At 35.1% G+C, this 12,445-nt stretch overlaps 1 protein-coding gene across 9 annotated transcripts in view; it reads right to left on the minus strand.

The window, feature by feature from the left end:
- Positions 1-1,832: 1,832 nt before the first annotated feature.
- INTS13 (integrator complex subunit 13) overlaps positions 1,833-12,445 on the minus strand; it is a 43,705-nt gene continuing 33,092 nt past the window's right edge. For 7 of the 9 annotated variants that reach the window (XM_004383595.1, XM_023738031.1, XM_023738036.1 and 4 more), the window contains 2 exons: positions 9,254-9,389; positions 8,058-8,415 (listed from right to left, as the gene is read on the minus strand). In XM_004383595.1, the coding sequence (XP_004383652.1) occupies positions 8,376-8,415; positions 9,254-9,389 (176 nt within the window). In that variant the 3' untranslated portion in view covers positions 8,058-8,375. Of the gene's footprint in view, positions 8,416-9,253; positions 9,390-12,445 lie in introns of all 9 variants that reach the window. The other 2 variants (XM_023738034.1, XM_023738030.1) reach the window with 2 other exon arrangements.

Raw genomic sequence — 12,445 nt, forward strand, 5'->3', positions numbered from 1 at the left:
TCAAAGACTACACAACACATTTTCTTAGTGACTGGTACTCAGGCACAGAACATTTAGCCTTCAGTGGATTCTCAAGAACTAGCAAAATTTTTCCAGGCAATACAATGTTTAACCTGGATTCTACTGAAATGGTGGCAAGTCACCCACACACCTCTTCAAACATACTGACATCATATGGGACTATTTATGACTTTAACAATATACAAGGTAAGACTGTAGAGGTGGCTTACATTTCTCTTTGTTCTATTTGTCAGTAAATCTATATACTAGCAAGTAGTAACCAACTAAATGTTAAGATGAAAGTAGAATACCTAGTGTTAACTATGGTGAAATTATGAGTGCTTAGTTTTCTTCTCTGTATTTTTCTGCGTTTTCCAATATTTTTACAAGGAACATAAATGAATTTTATGAGGAAAAAAACTTTAAGGATACATCATGTAAGAAAAGTCAACAACAAAATGCAGTACCCATCTTATGCCCTATACACATTAAATATAATATTTAGAATTATCAAAGATTCACAAACCTGGAAGCAGTTTTAAGCTACCATTTAGATCATGCTCTATCTAGTTATTATTCCTAAATTATCTCAGAAAGACACTACTTATCTGTAGCAATCTTACGGTCCACCATAGTTACAAAAATGCTTGTAAACTCTATCTCTACCACTAAAGCTAAGATCATCTTCTTTCGTTTAGCTTATCTATCTCCTGATATACTGCAAACACAGGCAGTATGCTAATTAAGAACTCAGTATCTGTAGTCAGACACACCAGGGTTTAAAATCTAGCTCTATCATTTACTAGTTGTGTGACCTTGGGTAATTACTTTATTATCTTACTTTCATCATTTATAAAATGAGCACATAATTATCTTAATATATTTGTTATGAAGATAAAATAGAATAATGCACTTAGCACAATGTTTGGCACATGGTAAATGTTCCATCAAATGTAAAATGTTCATCATCTCTGAACTAGATAATCCATCAGATTGATTCCTTTAGAACTTGTTTCATCCCTATATTGAAACATATCTGTACAGTAACTTTCATGGAAATTTTTATTGATTTTTAATTTGGGGGGATTTCCTATGTTTGAATTGTTAAACTTCTAAATTACTTCTAAATTAATGTTCACCATTTCACCTGAATTCACTACAGAGCTGCCAGAAACATTATTTAGACAAGGTACAACCAGTTTGCTTTTTACTAATTATGAATTGCTTCAAGCAACAAAGATTCTCTCCATTCTGAATCTCAGAAATCTGAGGACATGCCACACCCAGGTAAGCAATTCTATCACCAAGGAATGGTGAGGCTGATGAAACTTTAGCCTGTTTGAAATTTGGTAGAAACTTATCTCCCTAGTAGTTAGAACATATGCTGCTAATCAATCCAATGAAATATGCAACAGTGCTCAGATCTCACTTCAAAATAGTCTTTCTGTTCATCTAGCGATTGTTCCATCTGTCTTCCTGGTTCACTGGGTTTTTCAGTAGCATGGCACTCCTCTTCTTTCCATCTTAGTGCTACCCACAATTTCTAAAGCCACTTCCCTTTGTTACATTGCATCATATTCTCATTTTTGTGATAATCAGCCGTCAGATAACACAAACCATATCTATGCAGAGCTTGAACTGTTTTCTAGTTTGAGATTGAAATGTGTTAAATGAAATTAGAGCACTAGTTCATTACTATGTCTCTGTTCAATTATACAACTTCTATGCCCTAAGCTGTAAAAAATTTCCCTATTGAACTTTCAATTTCACACACACACACACACACACACACACACACACACACACACACACACACAAAGTTTAGGAATTCTGGCCTATTGCCAAAACATTTTTCTGAAGTCCTGTAACCCAGACTTGGTTGTACTGTTAATAAGCTAATTTCAAGATCCTCCTCCAAACTAATTTAAGGCTGAAAGAATTTGGAAACTAACAATCTCCATGAATATGCAGAAGCAGCATCAAGGCTGTAATGCAAAATCTACCAGTTGAGGAAGAGAGGGAAGATGAAAAACAGAGAAGAGGGAGGAGGAGGGAGAAAAAGGGAGGACAGATGGGACTTGAAATGACCCTTGAATAGATGAAGTGCCCCCAACCAAAGGGTAAAAACAGAAATGAAAGCAGTCAGCCCCCTTCACTCTTCTCTGGAGCTATTTTATGTGGTACTCAAACACAGGAAGGCCTACTGCAAAGATCTATTGACGGTAGATGCTTTCCCACTCCTCTATACAAACCACGTCAAAAAGTGAAAAGAGGGGAACCAAGTCAATCATTGAGACAACTTTAAACATTTAAATAGTGATAACTGTTGAAATTTGTTTCTTGTTTGCTCCTTCTAGGTCAATCCAACACATTTCCGACAGTTGTTGCTCCAATTCAATTAATAACAGCAACTATTGGGCACAGATTTAATTTCCCAATTCCTCCCAACACATTTTATGATCAGGAAGACAGCAACTCAACTCACTTGACCCTTGAAATAAAATCAGTAAACGAATATCCTTCAGGCCCAGAAAGCTGGCTGCAATTTAATGTAACTCATCAAATACTATATGGATATCCCCTAGACCTGGATTTCCAATATTCTCCTCAGGAATTTATTCTTTGTGCTACTGACTCTGGCGGCCTGGTTGCTCATGCTTTTGATCATTGAACTCAAGCTCCCCAGAAGTACTCCCTGCCATACTTACACTCTGCACACAAAAAACAGCGTCTACTCATTTACAAAAAAGAGAGAGAGGATTGGTTTATTTTTTGCTAAACTTATTGGCTACCTAAACTCCAGTAACACTGAGCAGATCGTTATTAGCTACCCTGAGACCAGGTTCTACTATTATACCCTGGTATAAGAGAGCATTATGTTAACGGCAGTTCCCTGAAATGGTGCCCTAGTAGAAAAATTCAGAAGTAATGTTTAAACTAAGCAGGCCTGATGGAAATGTCCATCCAAACTTTGCATATGTAGTGTTACCGGAATACAAAATTGGCACCATTGAGAACATCACATACAGTGGAATCTCTTACTATGGAGCCAATGAGTCGTTAATTGAAAACGGCATTCTAGCCTCTCCCAGTGTAGACAACAGCCCTTGGATTAGAAATGTTCTTCTGGCTTTGTTGGTAAGCATATGTATACTGATTGTGGGAACAACAGCAATTGTAGTTTACCATTTCTGTAAGACTTTTCTTGTTCCTCAGTCGCTGGTGTTTGAATGGAAAACCTTAATAAGTAATACTGGCCAAGAAATGGATGTGCTAAAGCCCCGAAAGCCACCCATCCTACAGTATAATGTTCCACCTTGACTTCAGTTATGGAGAGGAGTATTACCGTTTTCTCAACATAAACCTTACAGAGAAAATGTGACCCCTGCCACAGAAACAAGAACAGCCGTTCTTCCAAATTCCAAAACACCAACTCCTATTCCATTATGAAATGGATCTTATTAGCCAGAGGAAAAGTAATATTATCAAAAACCCCAATGCATCAACAACTATATGAAAAACAGAACTGATCTAGAAATTAGGTAAATTAAACAATCACTTAGTCTAATAGTCAAAAGATAAGCAATAAATGATTCATTTCTCTGTTTTAACTGTATTAACATACCATCAATTAATTCTAATCACTTATTTCCCCTTGGATGCCTGGATGGTCACGTATGAATTTATGACACCCAGACCAGCACTACCAAGACCAATCATGTAATGACTCATCCATTATGGTAATTCCACTACTGACAACACCATCTCCAAATGTGAAAAATGCTGTAACATGCCAGTTCAAGTTACTCATTATAATCTTCAGCATAAAGAAATGAATAATTTAACAATAAATAATTAACATTGCAATAGGTAAGTCTTTACCTTTCCATCATATTTTTACCTTTAGTTTACAAACAAGCCCATCACACTCATCCAAAACAGACTATGAAAAAAAAAACAAACCTCCCTCAATTCTGCTCTCTATTAAGCTACTGTTAACAGGCAAGGCCAACTTTTTTTTGCTATCCTATTTCTGGAAGAGCTGACCACACTGACCACACTCATATGCTTTAACATCCCTCGTCACATCTGAGTACTTACTTACATGCTTTGAGTTAGTTTTTACTTGCATCATTCCATGAAGTGGCTTTTTGTAAGTAATCAGCAGCTTCTTACTTGGCATATCCAAAGACCTTATCTAAGTCCTCAGCCTTTGGAACTTCTCTACAACTCCCATACCAAACCCTAAACCCATTGCTGTCGAGTCAATTCCAACTCATACTGACCCCATAGGGCAGAGCAGAACTGCCCCATAGGGTTTCCAAGGTTGTAATCTTTATGGAAGCTGACTGCCACAACTTTCTCCTGCAGAGCAGCTGGCAGGTTTAAATCGCTGACCTTTCAGTTAGCAGCCAAGCACTTAACCACTGTCCCACCAGGGCTCTGCAACTCCAGTAGCACTTCTTAATTCCTACCCTTGACCTTGGTTTTTCCTTCTCTTCTATCCCTTTAAACATAATCCCTAAGGACTGTCCTTGAAATTAATAAGTACATAAATTTAATGTGACATCTATTTTAAAATAGGATGATATTTTCTCTTCTTTTAATGTTCTAAACAGTTGTTTATTATCCCACTGCTTACTAAGAAAAATTCTACAGGCCCTTTAACTCAATGTCACCTTTTCTTCTTTGTATCTTTACATGATTAATTGATTCAAAATGACCACAGAATTAATTTAAAATGTTACAAATATGAAAACTTCTAATCAGACACTAAATTAAGTCTCCATCTTTCACTAGGAGGAACTTGTTTCAATATATACAAGCTGGTAAATTTACAGTTTCTACTGCATATTCAGGGTATAAAGACAAATGTTTAGGCTGACCCACAGGAAACTGCCAATATTTCTTTTTTTGCATACAAAAATGGCAATTTCATATAGTTCAATCTTACATGTTCATTTTAATTATGGAACAATCTTGGTAAGTATAAATCCAGACCTGTAGTTTTCTAAATTAAGTCTGATGCTTCAAACTTTTAAAAGAACATGGAAATTTCTAGATTTGCTTACATTAGCAGCACCTCCATGACAAAATTAGCATCTGGACACTTTTGCTCTCTAGATCTGTGCAATTATACTGGTGACTTTAATTGAAATCTGCCAGAAATAATAATGTAAATAACTCAGTGCCTCATAAAACAATCTTGAGCAGGAATACAAGTACAGTATTCAAGAATTTAAACAATAGATGGCCCTGCTCTAAAACCTAGCGATGAACTCTACATGCTAGTTTTCAATACTTACATGAAACATCGATGTTAATAAATCTGTATATTAATAAACAAAAAAACCAAACCTGTTGATGTAGAGTTGATTCCGACGCATGGTGACTCCATGTATTATAGAGTAGAACTGCTTTCTTGACTGTAATCTTTATGGAAACAGATTGCCAGGCCTTTTTTCTGCAGCCACTGGGTGAGTTCAAACCACCGACCTTTAGGTTTGTAGTCAAGCGCAAACCATTTGAGACCTCTATATATTAATAACTCTACACATTAAAAGTTGTAATGATGGTTGCATGTATCCATGTGGTGGTTCTGAACAATATTCAAATATACTACAACTTTCTGAGTAAAATATTACAGCATTTTTATAACTGTGTGTAACAGCTTATCAAACATACCATGTACTGTAACATGATTGTGAAAATTTTCCCTTATACTATGATTACAAAAAAACTGCTTTTGATCAGTAGATTATAATGAAAGTACATGTGTTCTATTTTGGTAAGTTTCATTCCTGCAATCATTGTCTGAACTTAAGCTTAGATTTCAGCGTGGACAAAGAACTTAGTTTGGCCCTTTGATTCTGGTTTCTGAAAACAGCCTGAGCAATTAAGATGTTCTTTGTTTTCCAAGATACCAGGCAAGTAGGGGCTTCCCAGGTCCCATACCTGGAGAACTAGCTTCAGGAAGGGAAGGGCGCCTAATGAATCATGTGTATTTGTTAATTGTATCGTAACTATGCATTAAGGCCCAAGTCATGCATATTCATTGAGCTGCCAATGACTAGGAGACCTGGAACCTTGGAGCCCTCTCTTCTGAGGGCTCATGGATTGGAGAGAACATCTATGTACCACAGAGGGTGCGGCATGGAACAATGGAAGCCTCGTGGTGTCCAGAACTCTCCCAGACCTTGCCTGATGTGTCTCTTTCTGGTTATAATAAATAGGTAACAGCAAGTATAGGTTATAGTTTTTGTGAGTTCTGTGAGTCTTCTAGAGAATTACTGAACACACTGGGGGCAGTGAGAACCAGTAGAGAGGCTGGCGTTTGTCTATTTGGCAGGGGCTAGAAGGACAGAGTCCTAACTTGTGGAGAGAGACTCAACTCTAGGTGGTTAGAATCAGAGACAAAAAGTGCCATGTGGATGGCTGGTGTCAGAAGGATAAAGTAGGAAAGCGGGAATATGAGTTACCTTCACATTTTGGAATTAGCCTTACAACAGCTATTATTCATACTGATGGAGAATAAAAATTTTTTCAACTGAAATTTTATCTACTTTTCTTGACATAATAAAAAAATTTTTATCTAATCTCAATATGGACCTTGTTTTAATGGAGCCAACAACAGTCATTCTTCTATTTGTGTCCTAAAACTGTTGGTTCACCAAGAGGTTGTGATATATATCTCATGATAAGGTCAAGCATAGTCTATCTCCTGCAGGAAGAAAGGAGGAGACTCAACTGTACAAGTGCTCAAAGGATGTCTAGTTAAGCAGACAAAATGAGTCAGCTGGAGCAACAAACAAAACGGAATAATAAAGACAAGCTACTAGCACATGGTGGTTCAAACTGCAGCCACAGAAATATTCCCCCAGCTGGTAGGCCATAGTAACAGGAGTCCATGAACAGTTAGTATCTAAAAATGGAGACTGAAAAGCAGGTAAGACTGTCAACAAGTAGATGGCCTTAGACCCTGAGAAAGGGAAAAGCATAAACTGAGGAGAGTAAAACCGGATACCAGTCTTTAAAGATGGATTGTGAAGGAAAGAATTTTGGACCAAGGAATAAATTAGAGACCCCATTTAGGCACAAGTTGAAAATTGGGCTCAAAAATAAGATACAAAATATGAGTGACCAACTAGTAGTAAATATGATCTAATAATTAAATATCGGGTTACAGCTCCTTAAATCTTAAGTCTAAGGTCCTGGTTAAGCCTGGTCATGTCTGTGTGTGATGTGTGTAAACATCCACCTAAACTTCGTGGTAAAGAATAAAAAATGGCCATTCCTTAGGGGAGAGGACAGATGCAAGGGCTGAGAATGGGTCAGGGGTTGATAAAAGGAGAGCAACAGCAATGTAAATTTCACTGGGTTGGCAAAGGAGCCTGCTGAACCCTTGTTTAAACACCAGCTTGTTTATTTTTCAAATAGAAAATATAAAATCCCCAAATTGAATCTCTATATTTAAGTGAAGAGCTTTTCCTCTCCTCTAACAAACTCTTTAAAAAAAAAAAAAAACTGACAAGATTTACCACTGAAATAACATGTTTCTTGCAACATGTTGCGAGCTTCCAGATAAAGAAGCAGGGGAAGAAGTCTCACCACGCATATACCACATAACCATGGCATTTCTGAGACAAGGAGACCAAGATTCTATTCAGTGATAAAAACAACCTAGGAGTGTTCTTTCCTTCTAAGTTTGTGAAGTCATCCCCTTTATGTTTCCCTTTCTGTATGAAAAGTCAATGGATGGTAAATGTTTAGCAGAAAAGAAACTGTAACATTATGCAATACTGGTAAATATAAACTTACAGCGACTACCTGAAAACTCTGCTTTTACATGGAGAAAACATGCAAGATAACTTAAAATACAAAATAAATAAAACCATTATTTTTTGGAAAAACTGTCTATGATACAGATTAATAGGTAAGATTTTATATCAAATATTGCAAATCTCACCTAAATTCTGATAAAATTTGAAAAAATTTCTAAATGCTATTGTCAGTCATTAAATAAATATCTTTTTTCTTCATAAAGTAATACTCCAATATTTTGCATTTCAGATATCTTAACAGTTTTATTTGGCAAAGAGAAGCCTAAGAATGTTTTTTAAAAAACACTTTCAGAGGGAACACCTTTTACCTAAATAAATTTGTCTGATTTGGGAGGACAAATCTAAAATGTATATTTTTGACATATGGGCCAATTTTACAATTAGTACAAAAAAGATAAAGTTAGTTGAAATTTTTAAAAATGTAAAAACCAGTCCAGGCAACATAACTATACAATCTTGCTGTAAAAGTACTTGTATAAAATTCTGCGCAAAATATTTATGCAATATGCTAATTTAGTTCCTCAAGTCACTTTTTCACTGCCGGCTGGCTTTTCCATTTTCTGTTGTCTCCATCCTGAAATATAGAAAGGGGAGGGGGGGAAGAGTTGGTAAAATAAAACTTTCACTAACTACCCATACTTTTTTTCTCTTTAATTATGTTTCACATGAAAATTAAAATCTAACATATTCATAGAACAGAAGAACTTCAGCACTAGAAAAGGACTAAAGTTAGGGTTACTCTGGTTATTCTATTTAGTCCAACTTCCTCATTCTGCAGATACATGAAAATCAAGGCCTAGAGAGGCTTATCTTCCCAATGTTACATTTCAAAAACCACTATTTTTCTCACTATACCATTTCCGCTCTCCAAACAAAACTAAGAAAAAAATCCGCTATTTAGAAATCCTTTTACCAATAAAATTTTAAGAGGGTTTCTTCTAAAAAAAAAATAGATTAAGATAATCAGACTAGAGATTTATTCAGTTAAAATGAATATTCCTAATACTGTATATTTGATAAGAAAGTATTTCCGCCTGTTATTTTATACATATTTAGTGTTGCATTGTAAGTGTTTTCTGATTTTTCCCCCTATGATGTTTACTGAGTATTGAAAAAAAACGATATAAGGAGTAAATACTTTCAGGGTTATAATCAATATGATCAGGCCTTCCACAAGAACCAAGAATCAAAGAAATTAATTTTTTTCTCTTTAAAAATAACATGTATCAGTTTAGCTCAACAAAATGAGGTAAAAAGTAGTTAAAATAATGAAAAGAGCTCTTATGTATAATTTTCACATTAATATAGTCTATTACAATATTATTAATAAAAAATTGCCGAACACAACAAACAAGCCGTGTTTATTATGGTACAATTAACAAAAACCAATTTCTACAATAAATAATACAAACCCATTTTCCTCTTTAAGATGTTGATATAATTCAGCTCTGTTATTAACAGAGTTCAAACGCCCAGCAAACTCCTGATGTTTTCTGGAATTGGCAGTATTAATTCTATTACTCCACAAGGATAACAAGGACACTGGCCCTGGTGTTTTATTTGAAAGAAGAGGGGGACAAAAAAAAGAATAATTTATTACTTTAAAATTTAACAAATTCAGCATATGTTGTTCATTTTATAAAATTTAGGTAATATCATCTTCCCTTTATTCTACTCTCGGAAGAAAATCTCTAACTCTTTAGTAAAGAGGAGTAGATTAATTTATTACTTTAAAATATACAAATTTAATGTGACAAAAATGCTAGTACCTTCCTGAGACAGGATACTGAAATGAAGATGTGTAAGACCTGACATATCCAGAAATGCCTTTAATCTACCTCAGCCCTAGACTGATCATTTGTCTGCTTATGGAATTCTGTGATTAAAAAATAATACTTCTCCACATTCTTATGACATTTTTCATTGCCCTGTAGCTTCTAACAGTACTTCTGAGAAGTCTGAAGAATTTGATTCCTAATCCTTTTGTATGTGACCTATTTTCTCTTCTTGGAAACACAGGATCTTCTTTTAGTCCCCCCAAACCAAAAACCAAACCAGTTGCTGTTGAGTCAATTCTGACTGATGGTGACCCATGCATGTCAGAGCAGAACTGTGCTCCACAGCACTTGCAAGGGCTGGTTTTTTGGAAGTAGATCACCGGGCCTTTCTTCCGAGGTGCCTCTGGGTGGATTCGAATCGAGAGCCCTTCAGTTAGTAGCCAAGCACTTAACCATATGCACCACCCAGGGACTCCTATGTACAACAGAATTATATAAAAAGCAAGTAAATCTACTTTCTCCTTAGGATGAACCATAGCAATTGTAATCTGACCAGCCCTGAGGTCTTATGGATTTAGAAGCAAGGTATCTCCCTTAGAGGCAAGACATCAGGTCCTTTGGCATGTCACTTCCCATTTTTCCTAAAAGGACAAGATCTACTTTACCTTCAAGATAAGTAAGGCCTAGAATCATTTCAAATGCAAAATTTTACCTCTGATGCCTAGAATTCCTTCAAGAGGAAATTAAACCTTTCAGTCTGTCATAAGAGATAAAAGGCTTTACAGTGAAAATACTGTGTATAATACTATCTTCACTGAAATCTATTCACACTACATTTTATCAATAAATGTGTGATATTTGATCCTTCCCTAGGCTCAATAAGGGTTTAAGGAAAAGATTTTGTCTTCAACTACCCAGCATTTAGCATAGTGTCAGGAAAATGAACAGATTCAAGTTCACATAATTACATTTTTTAATCTCACTTTACTGTAAATGTGCTTATTTTCCAAAGGCTTAATTAATCAGTTATAACACTACTTTTCTTTTAAGGCTGACAAATATATTTGCTGCCTATAGTTTCCAAGGTTGTAAACAGAGACTCTCATAAATAGCATCATAACAGCACAGTTAGTATAAACAGCAGTTAGGATCTCTTCCTCATATACACAACAATAATAACCAACACTGTACAAAACAGAGCTAAACTGGAAAACTCTTTACAAACATAGTTACCACAGTTCTACCTTACCTTTTGATTTTTCCACTGGTGGAGTTTCATCTATTTCAACAAGGGGCTTTTTGTTTGGAGGTTCTGGGGAATCAGGTGAATCTTTTATAATCTCAGTTTCAGCCAACTCTTCTTTTCCACGTTCTAAAATTCCTTTTAATCTTTTAGAGGGACAAACAGTGAAATTTAAAGTTAAAATTTTTAGTAGTCTAAACGGTTCAATAATTAAACTAGACTTTGCATATCAGTTTTTACTTTCACAAAGTAAACCTCATGCCTAAATGTAAGGACTAATCAGAAGCTAAATCTCAATCTAAAATCAGGTAAGAAAACTTAGTGAATTAAACAAAAGTTTCCTTTTTCCTTAATAATAATGTAGTAATTCAGTAATATAGTTAGCTGTAAAATATTTTTAAAAATAGAGGAAAGCTTAAGAAGCTAAAATTAAAAAGTTCAGAAAAAAATATGATTATTAGGAAAAAACTTCACAATTTTGATTTTTAAACACAGACAAAAATCTATTTCAAATTACAAATAAGATTAAGAATTCTACTATCATTCATTCTCTAATCTGCGTATTGTGGAAATGTATTTTCATTCCACAAGTTAGCAACATAACTCCAAGCTTATTTTGAGTTTCACCAGGGAACAGAAGCATTTTCAAAATATATACGGATATACTAGAAGATCAGTGAGATCTAAATGGGAATGCTTTCTTTTTCCCCTCTTCTTAATGTGAGCCAAATGTGCTTCAGAAGCATAACAGTCTCAAAGAGGAAGTGAACTTCTAAAGTCAAAGAGAATAAAGGTGCTCTACTTATTTGTGGGTGAAATGATGTAATTTTCATAATTAGCTTCAAAATATTCCTGTGAAGAAGAGGGGGCGGTGGTGGTTAAGGGGAGTGGATGTAAATACATATGAAATGAGATCTGCCATGAATTGACAACTGTTGAATGTGGATGTGAGTACCTATCTGTTCTATTTTTGTACATGTTTGAAATTTTCCATAATAAAAAGTTCTGTTTATTTTTAAGGGATTCACAACATGGCCATGATAATATTTATCTGGTTCTTTGCTTGATTTTCAGCAAGGAGGTGGAAGATAGAAGATACCTTTATTCATAAACCTTTATTAGTTTTGTTACATTTTTCCAAATCTAACCTTGACACCACTATATAACTAAGGAAAGAGGGTGTACTACTGAAAAATGTTTTCAGCATTACAACGGCATGCTCTTCCTCTACGTTCTCAAGGGCATCCTGTGCCTGTTTTTATAACAGCACTTTTCATACTTAGGTGTAATCACTGACTTACTGGCCTGTCTGTACCACAACAATGCACTCTTCCAGGAGAGGATTTTATGCCAAATGTTTAGCACATCATAGGCATTCATTAAATATTCACTGAGCAAATAAATAAAACTATGTCTTTGAAGTTCTTAATACAGAGAGTAAATACTGATACCAAACATCATGCATTATGATTTTCAGAAGTTAATCAGGGAAAATTAACACTATCTGTGCCTCTGACATTAAAAAAAAAAAAAAAAAAAAAAAAAAACCTTAAGTCCAATAAAGATCTCCAAGATTTCAAGAA

Source organism: Trichechus manatus, unplaced genomic scaffold, assembly GCF_000243295.1.
Source record: "Trichechus manatus latirostris isolate Lorelei unplaced genomic scaffold, TriManLat1.0 scaffold00112, whole genome shotgun sequence".
Classification (NCBI taxonomy): Eukaryota; Metazoa; Chordata; class Mammalia; order Sirenia; family Trichechidae; genus Trichechus; species Trichechus manatus.